This window comes from Chroicocephalus ridibundus, chromosome 8, assembly GCF_963924245.1.
Source record: "Chroicocephalus ridibundus chromosome 8, bChrRid1.1, whole genome shotgun sequence".
NCBI classification, from domain to species: Eukaryota; Metazoa; Chordata; class Aves; order Charadriiformes; family Laridae; genus Chroicocephalus; species Chroicocephalus ridibundus.
The window spans coordinates 47,873,777-47,888,962 of NC_086291.1; the positions used below are offsets into that span (position 1 = coordinate 47,873,777).

At 40.6% G+C, this 15,186-nt stretch overlaps 1 protein-coding gene across 4 annotated transcripts in view; it reads left to right on the forward strand.

The window, feature by feature from the left end:
* The window catches only part of XYLT1 (xylosyltransferase 1), a 204,800-nt gene that overhangs the window by 159,895 nt on the left and 29,719 nt on the right, over positions 1-15,186 (forward strand). For all 4 annotated transcript variants that reach the window (XM_063343929.1, XM_063343930.1, XM_063343931.1 and 1 more), the window contains 2 exons: positions 349-429; positions 12,897-13,113. In XM_063343929.1, the coding sequence (XP_063199999.1) occupies positions 349-429; positions 12,897-13,113 (298 nt within the window). The remainder of the gene's footprint in view (positions 1-348; positions 430-12,896; positions 13,114-15,186) is intronic.

Consider the following 15,186-nt stretch of genomic DNA (forward strand, 5'->3'; position numbering starts at 1 on the left):
CATGTAAAATGGGACTATCAATCGAGTCATCTCACAGCTGAATGTTCATACTTAAAAAATGTTGAGCAGGATTACTTAATACATACTCTGTTACAATGCTTAAAACATCTGCCAAGAGCTGATAGGAAATTTGTTAAGATGTAATAAAGCTGTACTGTTTTCCAAGTACGCTTCTCTAAGTAGAGGGAGGCAATAAAGTTTACCAGCAGGATGGAAGTTTTTTCAGCAACTGCCTCCTTCAGAGAGCCCGTGGATGGTCTCCAAGTGAGAACAATAAGTATATAAATTACTCTAAACATAGTGGTTTTCGCAGTGTAATTTGGGCATCTTTTGTTCTTTCTTTTGCAGGACAAATGACCAGCTAGTAGCATTCCTGTCCAGATATCGTGATATGAACTTCTTGAAATCACATGGGAGGGACAACGCAAGGTAGGCTGTTCCTTTCCTCATCTTATTTTAACCATGGCGCTGAGAGTTTTTGCATAGTGATGGTTTTCCGGCATTATCTGAAGAAATCCCTAGTCCAGGAAAGCAAAGTGAATGAGAAGGAAACCCTCTCCTGAGGGTAATTGTTTATTGGTCCGGAATGGTTTCTCCCCAGAGTCAGTTTGCAAAGATGCTTTTGTGGGGAGGGAGACATTAAGTAGACTGATGCTCGCTCCCTCCTTGGGGCTTGGCAAAGATCGATGTTTCAGGAGCCAAGCAGTAATTGCCCCACACAACAGCACTTCCCAGTCCCAGCCATGCTGGTGACTGAGACCTGCGCTAGCCGGGGTTGGCAGCAAAGCTTTGTACAAGCAGAGCATCTCTGCAAGATGTGGGAGCCTCTACCAGCCTGCACATGCTAGCGAGGGTGAGGATGGTGGCTGGAGGGTTATCACGATCTGCTGCAGTTTTGAAGTCCTTGGATGAATGTCCTTCTTCATCCACACTGCGTAGGTCTCAGGGAAAAGAGAACACGCCGTGTTTCCCACAACGCATCACTAATACTGACAGCTTTGTGGTTTGAGGGATCAGCAGTGACCAAACACCATGTTCCCAAAGATTTAAACAATCTCTGCAGGTAGAAGATCTTTCCCATCTGATTGCAGTGGTCCTCTTTTTCTCTGTATTGATAGTTTTGCTTTTCCTCTTTATTTCTAGTTTTGTACCGTAATAGCAGTCTTGCAACAGTTCCAGCAACTCCATAAGCTGAGTACGATTGGCTTCACACCTAAAAATATTATTTTATTCTGCCTGGGTCACCAGGTCATCTCTTTATTCTGTAAAAAGTCAAGCGTGCTGTAAGGCTGGGTTCAGATAGTATACACAGAGAATGTGACACATCGCACCGTGCGTTCAGTGCAGTGGGTGGGCAGAATAACGCACAGGTCTCTCTCATTTTTTGGCTGCTCTTGTCACTAGATTTATCAATTCTGTCATGTTCCTGTTTCAATGAAGTCCTCACAACCATTTGTCTTGTGCATGCAGAAATTCTATAGCAGGTAGTAAAAAATAATACTGCGAGGAGTAATATTTAAATCCAAGTCAACAGTTTTCACAGGAGAGTCTCTGGTTTGGGAAATGCAACGTGTCAGAGTGATTGGCAGGCTCAGCTCTGGCTGGCAATAGTGATCGACAGCAGAGTTAAAGTAGAAAAGGGAAAAGAAATGGCCAGGGAAAAGCAGTCCGTCTCTAGCACCTTTTTGCTCCTCTGGTGCACCTGATTCTTCTCAAATTCCCTGAGCTGGCTAAGGAAAATAACTAATGAATTATGACATGCCTGCATCAAGCTGGTTCGAACATGCCAACCTCAGCTGGGTTAGAACAATTTAGATCAATTAAACAGACTAATCTGGTATTAATTTAATAATGAAATGAGCTAATGTGCCACTTGTCCTCCCCTCACAGGAACAACAACCCATTTTTTAGTTCAGTGGTTCCCTTTGACTGTATAAACAATTAAATACCTTTTAGCCTATTACAACATGTTGATGTGTTTTATTTTTTCTCCTGGATTTCTCCCATAAATTGTCTGTGCATCAGGGAACATAATGTGGGACACGAGCGCAGTTTTGCCGTCCCTGTCTGCTGTGGTTTTGTAGTCCCTGAGTCCCGTAAGCATTCCCACTGCTGACCACTGGATGAATGGATCCTTTCACGTTGCCCCTTGGCAGCTCCCCAGAATTTCTATCCTGGAGATACAGTGCTTCCCCTCCTCCTGCATAGCCCCGATAACTGTAGAGACAGGACTCAAGCCAGCAGCTGCAGAAGCCTCTGAGTAATATTGGTGTTTGGTAAAAATTAATTCTATTGGTGTCAAAAGCTGATCAAAAAGCAGTTAGCCTGCTGTTAGTGCTGCAGGTGAATTTCCAGTTCTACATCCACCTGTTGAGAGAGAAAGTGTATCTAATGTGAAGATCTCTTGCCTGATCTTTCAGTTTCAGTGTTTCAGTAACTCAGTCTTGCCTAAACTGGTAAATGTACCGTCTGCTCTGCCCATTTGACACACGGCTTCCAATTGACTTTCATTTTATGCCCAAGGTGTGTAAGCTGTGATCATGCTGGTGAGGTTTATTCCTGTAGTTAGAGTAATGAAATCCTCTGGGCTGAAACACCTTGTATAAGCATGAGATGAGACCGAAGGCCCGTCTAGGCTGTCACCTCGTGTCCTGCTGCTCCGTCTGCTCCCGGGAGCAGAGAAGAGGCAGCTAGTGGTGCTTCCTTACGATATTCTCTCAACCTCCTGTGACCTTTGCTTGGGGAATTTCCACAGCCAAATTTGGTGACTTGCTCATTTAAGAGTAAGGGATGATTTTTTTTTTTCTATTAATTTTTCCAGTTACTTTTTTAATTTTGCCATTTACTTTGCCTTGTCATAGCCCTGTGGAAAAGAAATATCCCATGGGGGGAATGGTATGGCCAAGAGCTTAGTAGGGTCTAGAAGAGAAGCAACAGACTCAAGGTTTAGCAACAAAATTCGAAAAAAAAAAAAAAAAAGGCAGCTTTTGGAAAGGATTTGGGACACAGGCCAGTCTCCAAGTTATTGGGCAATAGGAGAAAACTCTCTTGGGACATCCTATCTCAAAACAGACTGGAACAGGATTTTTTTATTTAAAATGGCTAGTTAAAGCCATGATAAGGGACAGGACATTGGACTAGACTGACTGCCGCCCCATGTACAATAATAATTTTGCTGTTCCAAGGTGTTTTTCTCAAAACAAGTGAAGTAATAATACAGGAGCTCAGCATTTAAATATCACTGAAAGCAATGTATAACCCTTGCTGCTCGTTTTTATTTTAATATGTGGATAAATAATGGCTCCTAAACAATAAGCTTTTCAACTGTCTAAGTCTGCTTTGTAAACAACTGGAAACTCTGAATTTTAAGTCATCATAGTCTTTGGATCATACAACAAAAAGAGAAAAATTAGAAATGCCATCTGAAAACTGAAATGCTTATACGGCTCAATTACAATGTACTTTGTATTCAAGCCTTGTTCACAATCAGTACATGTTTTACTGCCAAATAAGGAGAGAAACCAGGCTTCCTTTTATAGAGTGAAGTTTTCTTTTCGTTATGCCAAAGTCATTAAAAAGTGCATCGCTCTGATTTTTCTTTAGTGGCTTCGGAAAAGGGAATGGACGTGAAAATGGCTCCTTAACTCAGCTGGAGAAGCATTATTTCCTTAGAGAGCTGGATGTATGAAATGAAATTGCATACAGTGGCTGGAGTCATTTCATAGTACTTAGTGGGCAACACTTCCATTTTCTTCTCTTTTCAGTGTCTTAGGCTATTAAAAGGAAAAGAATAACACGGTAGTTGTATAAGCTATTACAATTTGGAACACCCGGAAGATTTGGTTTTTTGGCAGGAGCAGCACCTGGCTGATGTATTATAAAATATAAAGACGGTCAAATGTGACATCTACAATGACAGGCAGGAAAAAGGTTGGGGTTTTTTTATAGGAACCTTGTCACAGTAGTCATTTGGGAAACAGTGTAAACATGCTGTGAAGGCTGGATACTGTTACATCTTAGAGGAATCTGGAGCTCACAGGCAAAATAGACAGCTCAAGAAAAGGCCATTAAAAGTTTGTTTTGTATCTGGGTTCTTTTCTTGTGCTGTTTTTTTTTGTCCTCATTAATGCTATTCTTCACAGTTGTGTTGTCCTCATTCTGGCTTCTGGGTTCCGGATACTTTTAGAGGTGTTGCTGAATGGTTTTTAGTAAGGAGCATCGCAAGCCCATCCCTGTTCTCAGAGGGTGGAGAGACCTTAACTTCCGAAGGGTTGGAACATGTTCCCAGAATCTCCACCTCTTTCAGCCCAGTTCTGCTGATGTGTATCGGTTTAATCACCTTTTCAGACATGCATTTTTCCCACTGCGGCACATGCTGTTCCTTGGCATGCTGTACACTGGGTCGATGGTAGTTTGTCGATCAGTAAGAAAATGGATCACAAAGTATTGCTGCACTGGTGAATTGCCCAGTACTAGGGAATACTAGGGAAATCGCCCAATACCCAAATACTAGGGAAAAAACTGATACATCATCCGGGCTGTTGGAATAGTTTAACCACCCAGCTCCCAGCAGCACGTACCTTGCTGCTCATGTGAAATATCTGGTGGTTCATTTGGCTCAAATTTCCCTCAGCCATACTCTGTTATTTTTTTTTTTTTTAAACACTTCAGTATTCTGAAGCACACAGACTAGGAAGATCTATTTTTTGCTTGTAAGTAGTTCAACCCAACAGTTGCATGTGAACTGTAGCGACTGAAATAGCAACGTGCATCTTCTATGCAAATGGGCTGCACTTAAAATTTTTAGACATTACAGCGAACTTTCAAATGTTCCTTTTGCTTTATGTGAAGCATGAGGGGAGCCATAAAGCCTTCACTCCTTCGGCTTGACAATTTGCTTTCTTGTAGTCTTTTATTTCTGCTCAGTTTTGGAAAACAATGCTAGGTTGTCGCTGCAAAGGAGAACAAAATAGGTTGAAGATGATAGGAAGATGCAGTAAGAACAGCCATATGGGACAAAACAGGATGTTTTTTGGTCTTGGTAGGGTATACAAGCCAGATTGTCCACCAGTTCAGGAAGGTGCGATAAGTGAGAAGGTTTGAAGTAGCAATAATTTATGGGGTGGGGCAGGAATTAGGAAGGAGATGAAAATTGAGGTACAGGTAAAGTAATTAGAAATCTGATTGCTCTCTAAGAACACTGAGTTGCACGCTTCATTTTCAGTGGTATAAATAGTAACATTTGTGTCCTTTCATCCAAGATCCTGTGTCATATTATAAAATAATTATGGCAGGAAACATCCTTTTAAGTTGGATAGATATTGTTGGCCCTGTTTTACCCACAGGTCAATAGCACGATTTGGTAACTTGAAAATCTGTATAGAAGGGACTCACATTTGCCTTCAGTCACTTGGAAAGTTTGAATCCCCATTTCCTTTTCTTTCTTTAGTCATCTAGTACGCAGATCCCGAGATTTGAGCACAGTAGAAACACCCAGTGAGATGCTATTGCGGTGGACACCCAGGTGTCCTCTGCACTGCGTGTCCCTTTGCATACCCTGTAGGCGCAGCACTGGCTGCGATCTGCTGGCCATGGTGGAAGCTGTAACGTGTGCTGTAGCTGCTCCAGCAGCAGCAGCATGTAGATGAGATGGCTTCAAGCTCAGCCACTCAGGCCCAGCAGCATTCCCAGGTCGGAGACTGCTCAGTCATGTGGGTGTTGGGAAAAGAGGAGTTGAGGGGACAAGAAATCTTCTAGGGAAGACATTTATTGGAGACAAACAGATGGCAAAATGTCAGCTTTCATATCATTGAGTCTGTCTGTGGTGAATTCATGCTACATCTCTGCATACTATCATTTGCAGTTTTCTCCCTGTTTTACTTATGTTATATAAAAAGAAACAAAACCACTTGAGTTGTGATCATGAGAGGAAGCCATTACATTTTTGTCCTTGTAGAAGCTGTTCCAGTGTTTCTTAAAAGATATTGTAAGTGAAGAGTGGTGAAAAAATACCCACAGGAAAGTCTTTGGAAGTCCCTCTCAAGTCATGTACTCACAAGGGACTGTATGGAACTGTTGTCAAAACAAGGCAATTCCTAGTAGAGTCATTACTGCAAAAAATAGACTCTGCAAGTTTCCTACATTAAAAATAATTTTAGTGTTGGTGTTTTTTTAATTTTTGGGACATTGGAAGAGTTTGCTCCCTGACCTGCATCATTAAAATATTGAGAAGCATTAAGGCTTTTTAAGACTTCCTCTGAAAGATGGATTTCTAGAAGATCGAAAGTAACATTTTTCCAAACTAGTGGATGTTAACACTTAGGAAAAGGTGGACGAGAAGAAATAATCATGAGGAATTTCCTCTAAACATAATGCAAAGATGTGATATGACTAAAGGATTAAATGGGTATACTGGGAAAATTACATATGAAGGAAGCAGAAAGAAATTATGTAGAGTATGGGGCATCTATTGTAAAGCTTGAAAAATCAAGTTATGTCCATACAGAGGTGGAATAATGACCAGATAAAATGTGTATACTCATCAGCTTTCAACCGCATCTCATGTGGAATATTCTGAACACCATGGACGTTTGGTTCCCATAAAGTTGCTATTGATTGAGAAGGGCCATGCTTAACATAATATTCCAAGGTGGACTTTTAACTTGAAAGACACAGTCAAAATACTGTACAATTTTTCCTACACAGTAAATGTTCTAAACTTTATATTGTCCGACCTTTTTGGCAGCATACCAGTTATCTGCCCCAGGTTTACTTGCACACTGAGCATAAAACTGTTTAAGCATACATTGGAAACAATTGTGGTAACATGGACCATCAGAAATCCTTCCAGTAGAGCTGGTTGGTCTCATGATGACTTGCAGCGCAGCTCCTAGAGACCCACAGAAATGGCAGGGACAAATCCACTTAACTGCATCTCTCAGTGCTGGCTTATTTTCCATGGCCGTGTCACCAGTGTTTTCTCCTCTGAATGCCATCCCTGTCCTCCCAAGGTCGGAGCCCATGCTGTCCTCGCCGAGGGGCAGCTGGTGATCCCACGGTGCGGGGCTGTCCGTCCGTCCGTGCACACACTCACCATGCTCCGCTCTCACCTCGCCTGGTGCCCCCCTCTCCTGTAGGGCGTATGGAGATATAAGTGACAAACACTAATCATACTTTAAAAGTAAGATTTCCATATGTTCTTTGTTAACTTCAGAGCATTTAGCATAGTGGGCGGAGCTACTAAAAGCATTTCAATTTGTGTGCTTGCTTACAGCTTTGGCTTTTGCATGTGAAATAAGCCCAATCTCACTATAACAAATCCAGTCAAGAGAGAAATTCTTTATGATATGGTTGATATTTGTGCATTGGCATTAAAGTTTAGGGGATTATTAGGATAGTATTGTGTTTATAATATTTTCTTCAGAGTAAGCGAATTAAAGATAAGAATTCTGCTTTTGACCTCATAACGTTTGCATTCAGGATGCCGCAGTTTAAACATATTGGAAAGCAGGTTACAGTTTTTATTTCTCCCTCTCTTTTCTTCCATTGTTTTTATCTATACTGAGGTTTTTTGTAGCCTTTTGAAACAGCAGGAATTGTGCATTCTGCATTTTCTGCATGCTCCCTGTCATACCAGGAGGAAATCTTCCTCATCTTGACAGACTAATTAGGTGCTATTTCTTTTTGACATTGTTCCCCTTTTCAAGCTTCAACTCCGTTTTGGGGGTGGGGGAGTAGCCCTCAAGGCTTTCGGCCCGACAAAAGGAGGTCTTGGTAAACATACTGCCCTGATTCTAAAGATCCTGTCTTTAAAAAAACAGATGTTTATCTGGTACAATATAGACATAGTGCTTAAATAGCCAATTGTTAATTATTTCCGTTTTTTTAAATACTGTGTAACCCTTCATAGAATAGAGATACTGATGGAAACGGAGTGAAGTCAGGGTTGTATCGCAGTCAATTGGAAATTCATTGCAAACTCAGTGGAGGCTGGGATTGCTGGCCTGCAGCAGGCAGGGAATGAAACTGCTCTGTGCAGGTTTGGGTTTTATGAACTTGCTTATTACAAAGAATTATTCAGTGAGTGGTTTATGGAGATATATTGTAGCCTAGAGATTGCTCACAAATTACTTGTTGCAACTGTTACACTCAGGATTGTCAAATTACTGTTCTGTGCTTTCTACTTGGTCACCTAAATTGCCAGTTATTGTTTTATGCTTCCCGACTGATTGACTCCGGTAAGTGTTTCCAAGGTGCTGTGCAAATACTGCCGGCAAGAACCTCTTGTATTTTTCAGCCATAAAAATATTTACTTGACTCTTCCCACCAAATTGGCTGACTTCTTCAAATTTTTGTCTAAAGAGAGTTAAAAGAGGAGCAGATAGAGTCAAAGCAATGCGCAGAGTTTGTCCACATACATTAAGGAGAACATGGATGTGGAGCTAGTGGAGCTCCAAGTTCTGCAGATCCTTGCTTTGACATTGACACTCGACTTGTGATGAACTGTTTCACTGATGTATCGTTAACTTTTATTCGCAGTCCTTATTCTTGTGTAGTGACTAGTTATGATGAGGTCCCAGTAGGTGCACCTGCTTAACAGAGAAATGTTGATAAGAGGCAAGAGGCCAGAAACAGGAGACATTTAGGAAGAAACCTTTTCATCTTAAAAAAAAAAATATTCTTTCCAGACAAAAACCTTTTAGTGATGAAGCCTCTGATGCTTAAGAAAGTTTTATTCGTTCGTAGACTTTGTAAAACAGAAAAGAGCAAACTTTCACACTTATATACTGCAAAAGTGTGAGCATTCAGGAGCAGGGCTCTCAGAGTTGCTGTGGTATGCACTGTCACTTGGAGAAAACTATGCAAAAGGGTGATATTTGATTGTGTTATTTTTTTCTAATATTAGATAACTGCTACAGTATTTATTAGTAGTTAAAACTAAGAGGAAACCTAAGAAGAGCTGAGCTATGTGTTTATATACGTGTTGTAGGAGTGTGTGCTAAACATCTTAGAAATGCTTTGTGTTATACAATCCCAGAGTCTCATCTGAAATGCATTTATAAATATTTAAATACACTACAAAGTAAGAGGAGTTCCCTAAGCTGGATTGCAGTCATGAGCTGTCTGGACAGTTGACTATCTATACTCAGTGTGACAGACCATGTGCAGGCAGTAGGTTTTTTTAACAAAGTATAAAAATAACCATCCGAACCATGTAAACCCCGAGGCTGCATCCCCGCGTAGTCAGGGCACAAGCAGCACCTTTCACGCCTGTAGGTGCCTGATTGCTGAGCTCAGGTGGCAAGACGCATTCATCTTATCCTATGCCTGCTGCTTACTTGCAAGGGTAATCCTGGCTCCTCAAAATTGGAGACTGTTTAGGAAGACTTAGAATTGATTAAGGGTAAGCATAAAATGTCTTAGGAGGAGTGTTCTATGAAATAAGGTAAAATGGCATGCTTTTTCTTAACCCTAGTGTTATTTTATTTTCTCCTGGTTGACTCTTTTCTTATCATTGTTATTTTCCCCCTGTTGTTTGTCTTAGATCAGGAGAAAGGTCAAGTGTCTTTATCTGATGGCCATCTCCATTGTATTTGGCTAACCATACCCTGGTGCGCTTGTACGTCATTGTCCTGGCAAGTACCTTTGCAGTTGTCAGAGGTGTGCCGGTCTCACCTGAAGTTCAGGGTGCCAGGAAGCACCTGAATTTTTCCACACTGACTAAGATTAATGAAATGTTTTTTCTAATCCATTTTTTTTTCTATTTTAATGTGGGAGTTATTTGCTAGGTGTCCTGTAAAACCGAAGAGAGGGAAAAAAAATCACCTCTTTTTGCACTTCATTGCTTGGCATGCCTTCATAAAATGCACTGTTTTGGTATTACATTGAGCATAACCAGAAACTAATGAAATACAGCATTAGACTAGAAACAAGTCAGTAGGGTCATGCTTTTGCCCTCCATCTTCTTACCTTTCTTTTCAGAGATGGCTGCTGCAAGCATTGTTGGAAGGCTAGTCAAGAATCTTTATGAACTGTTTGTAGTGTTTGAGGGTTTGTGATTTCTTGAAAAGGCCTCTATGGCATACAAATAGCACATTTCCCTTTCCCTCAGGCAATATCCAATATGCTTAGTGTAGGTTCTTGCCTCCCTGAGTGCCAAAATCACCATTACTGGAGTAGCTAGGAGCATCAGTCATCCTAGAAGAGAGTCTGGAGGGAAAAAAAAAAGCCTCATCCACCTATTTCACTTTGGTTGCAGTTCAGTTCTCTGTGTGCCAGCAGGACAGCCTGGGCTTGCTGGGGCGACCCACTGCCTCCTCAGGCAGGATCATTTAGCTTCTAGCAGATCGAAAATGTACTTGGTCCCCCTGGCTCCCAAGAAACATAAACGAATAGCAAGCAATTGCCCAACGGAGAGCTGTGTCTTCAAAGCCCCTTGTGTATATTATTGCTTCATAGATAAAAGGAAATTATTTCCTATGCTAATGCGTTATTCCGTTTAGGTGTAATGAGCGTGTGTGAAGCAGGCCCGATAAGGGTGAGCCTTCTGAGAAATGCCTGCTTCCTAGTCGGTCATTATTGGTTTTTAAAACCTGATGTGATGTTTCTAGGAAGGTTTCAAGAGGCATTAGCAAAAGGGTCATCTCTTCACAGGTCTCCAAAGGCCTTGCTGCTCTTCAGTTGGGCTACGCTGCCTTGCTGGAGGATGAATCGTATGAAAGTACATTTAGTTTTTTCTGATAATATTGTACAGGATTTTAGAACTGAGGTTTGTTGTGAAAACACTCATGGTCCCAAGAATTGTCGTATTTCACTCTATATGCCAAGATTTGCTTGTCCAAGCCATTAGCTAAAAAAAGTCATACAGTTGTGAATATATACAAAAAAGGAGCCTGTCAAGTATTTTGAAATATGTGAAGCTGTGAGCCTAGATTTGCTGGGACCTTCTCATCTTGAGTGTGATTATACTCTTCTGTCGCCAATTTCCGACAATAAAGCTGAAGTTGTATAACTGACCTTTCTCATAGTAGTTAACTGTAAGCCCTAGCATGTAATATAGGCTGAGGGAGTTTGTAAGTAAAAGGGTTTTTGAAATGGTCAGGTGTTTTTTTTAGTTTGTGGGTTTCTATTGCAGTCAAAGAAACTTCTATTTGAAAATGAGAATAAAGGGTGATAAATTGGTAGAGGTATAAGTTGAAAGAAATGATTTCATGGAAAAGAACTTTTCGTTCCCATTTAAATATGGTCGATAAAATTCTATTATTTTCTTAAAATAATTAACTCAAATGAGCATTTAGTTTTGAGGGAAATAAATAAATGACCAAACTTTCAGGCACATTAATATTTGATTTGGAGATAACTGCATAAATATTGAATTTGAAGATTACATTCCAGAGTACTGCATTAAAATTGCAAGGCTTTTCTATTATCCTTCATAATGGAACATGAAATTAGAAACTTGTTCATGGAAAGAAAAATTTCTCCACTCTCATCTACACATTTTCTGCACTGTTGTGTTAACAGAGGAGCTGCTCTTCTCATACTGTGAGAAGAGACATAGCTATCAGTAGGACATAGACCCTGAAGTCATTTACGGTCCTTTTGAAAATTAATATGCACCATTTCATAATTGCATCTCAGTTCTTTGATTGGTAGAGAACAAAACTTTAACCAGGGAGTTAGCCTACGGGGTTAACCCTCACATTTCCAGATGCAGGAGTCCAGAAAGCTTCCATAGTGTTCCTTAACTTTTATTTCTTTTTCCCTTCCTTCAGTTGCATGTGTTTGAGGACGAGTAAAATATCTTCTTGACTTCCTAATCCTAAAAAAATTTCTAAGAACCCTGCTGTAGCTCTGTGTTGTTCAGGAAGGAAACACAGGTCTTACGGTGTCCTCCCCACTGCAGGCACTGCAGGTCTTGTTAGCCTGTAGCTCTTACCTCCAGGGAGATCTGTGGTCTTGTGCATATTAGTTATTATGGTGGTCTGGTTAGCTAGCATTTATTATTGCTCAGAACATGTGGGATGCGTTCAACACAGCAACTCACTGTATTAACAGTGCTCAGCCCCCCCCTTGCGAAGGCGTGTGCTAATTCATGGCTGCCCTGCTTCCCTTTCTGGGAAATAATTCTGAAAATGGAATCACAAGTAGAAACCTGGATCAGTCAGTCTCAAAACCTGTGTGGGCATCCAGTCCAAAGTGTTTTCAAACATGGATTTATTTTTCCAACTCTTTTTTTTTCTTCTTATATTGGCCTCAAATAAGTCATTTCCATAACTTTACAGTTCTGCAGTTGCACCTCTTATTCATGGTTCAGCAATAACAAAACATTGTTCCCCATAGACTTGAAAATGGAGCAAACATACTCATTCTACAGCAAAGAGCAACGCAATTGTATTTCTTCCCAGTTAACTATACCCCAACAGAAAAATTTGTGGAAAAATAACATTGGAGAAAATTGGTCATTTTACCCTTATGTACGGTTTGCTGTTTTTCAAAACCTGTGCGTTTATTTAGAGACAGAAGCGTATGACACAGATTGTGTTTAGTTCCTCTAGTTATGGTTCTTCTGCAGTGGTTTATTAAGAGTTAATGAACGGGTTTCATTATGGGTTTTCATGCCATACAGCTCTGTAACGTGCACAGTTCTGTCTTAGGACAGCAGAAGGTGTAAATGATGTTTAAAAGCAATCTGTTGATCTTTGCCCCTATAACTCAATGTACAACTGATTAATCATTTATTAAACCTCTCTACATTATTTATAAGTAAAACAGAAATATAAACAAGTGACCTTTTTATCCTTTTTTGTTTTAGAAAGTAGCTTCTTTATTTATAGAGCTAGCGATGACAAAAAAATACCAATTACCTTTTAATGACTGCTTTTGTATTCCCTCAGATTTATCAGAAAACAAGGACTGGATCGGCTTTTCCTGGAATGCGATACCCACATGTGGCGTCTGGGGGACCGGAGGATCCCAGAAGGAATTGCAGTTGATGGAGGGTCAGACTGGTTTCTCCTGAACAGGAAGTTTGTGGAGTATGTCACTTTTTCTAATGATGATCTGGTAACAAAGATGAAGAGATTTTACTCTTACACCTTGCTTCCTGCTGAGGTATGTGAATTCAAAGCAATCCCTCTCTGTCCAAAACTCCAATGTTTGTGCTTGTCCCCAAGATCACCAAAGTCAGAGGGGCTTTTGCCTGATTTCAGTGGGCTTTGGATCGTTCCAGAGTGGGTAATGAGAATTTTACTTGCATGACGAGTGAGTCCTTTAGTGTTTGAAGTACTTTTGCAGTTGTTTAGTTGCTTTGTTTGTTTGTGGGACATTTTTGCAAGGAGTGGCTTTGTTTTATGCTTTTAAGCCTATTAATCTATTACTGAACAACCAAAAATCCAGTTGCCCTTTGCTTGCAAATTGTTACTCTACAAAGCCTTTGAAGGCTATTAGAGATGGCGAATTGTCTTCATAAGTAGCTTTCCTCACTATTATCCATCCCTTTTCTTTAAAAATAAAAACCCTGCAAACAAAGGTTTATTGTTCTGTTCAAAACTCAGCTAGAAGGCATAGTCACAAATCATTTAGATCATTCAGGAATCGCTCTGGCTACAAGCGATGCAGAAGGGGAGTGCGCACTAGGATGGGTTTTCGTCTAGCATGCGGCAGTGTGTCAGGGAGATGTGTGTTACCGGCAAATAGAGCACGGAGCCTGGCAGGTTGTCAGGCAGGTACATTGCTGCCCTGACTTGTCAGGCTCTGCTCCCAGGGGATGTAGATGCAGCCATCCCAAGGACGACCTGATGACCGTCTTTAAAACGATAACTTCCTTCCTCGCTAGTGGTCCCTGAACATTTTGAGGGATTGATGAGACCGCTCTTGCAAGTCTAGGCTTATTAGCTTGCAGTGGAGCACAGCGATTGTCATCTTTTGATAGGGGTTTATTATTCCACACACATGTTGAATAATCTTGCTTTAATCCCATTTCTGTTAAAAATCACCTTTTCTCTCAACTCTGATAACCTTTTCATCCATTATCTAGGAGAAATTTCTGTATCATTATAAAAGGACACAGGGCAATGGGTAATTGGGTAGGGTTTTTTTTTTTCCTCTCGCTTGAATGAGAATGGATGCCTTTATGGGTTTAACCAAACAGTTCAAGCATAAAATCCATATTCACTGGACTGTCATTTAACATTAAAAAGGGTAGGGGGATTATTTGGGGGCCAGCCATGCTAATGTTATGCTGGTTATTTATAGGTCTTACTATTGCTGATTTTAAAGAGAAGTCACTGCTCCAAAAATCGTCTCTTACAGAGCTAAATTCGATCATATTCCACAGCCTCTTTCTACAAGGTTTTCTTTGCAAGATACACAGCTGGTTTCTTAAAATCACCCTGCCTTCACTGACCTGTTAACCTGCTATATCAGTCCCCATTACACATGATTTATATAATAGCTGATATTATGATGATATAATTAGGATAGCCCAATAGGAATTCCTTGCTGCCTTGAGTCAGCAAATAAAGACGTATGATTTCAGATGTAATTGCAGGAGGCAGAACGTCCTTCTGGTGCCTGGGGTGAACTATATGTTTCAGAGCAAGGCCATTCAACTACCAGTGCATTTTAGAGACACACACAGAAGAGCTGTCTGAGACTCTATTTTTTTCATAGTAACCAGGGTGATGATGAAGGTTTGAGAATTGTCTTAGGAAACAACTTGAGATATATCATTAACACATTGCTCAGGAAAATAGCCCTAAATCTGTTAGACCAGAGAGTAACTTACAGAAGAGAAATAATGGAAATTTCTTAGAATTGCTCTTACGGCTGAAATAAAAATAAAATAATTGCTGGCACTGGTACCTTCCCTGTGGTCCTTTGGCCTTCCAGTGCTCAAAGCTGGTCGTTGCAGAAGTGCAATTATTCTGTGCCAGGTTATTGTAGCAGGGCCTCAACTGTATGTTATTGCACTTTGGCTGGGTCTGTAGAGTGTTGTGATTTTTTCATGCTCTATGGAATGCATAGTTGTAGAGTGCTTTTCATATATGGTAGAACAATAGAGCTTGTTAATTCTCTCATTTTGAAAGAAAATAAGTCACTTGCATTAGGTTCAGGCCCATGGGCTGAAGTCAAGGAGAAAACTGAAGTCTGAGGAGCTGAATGTACTGATCTGCTCTGTCTTTC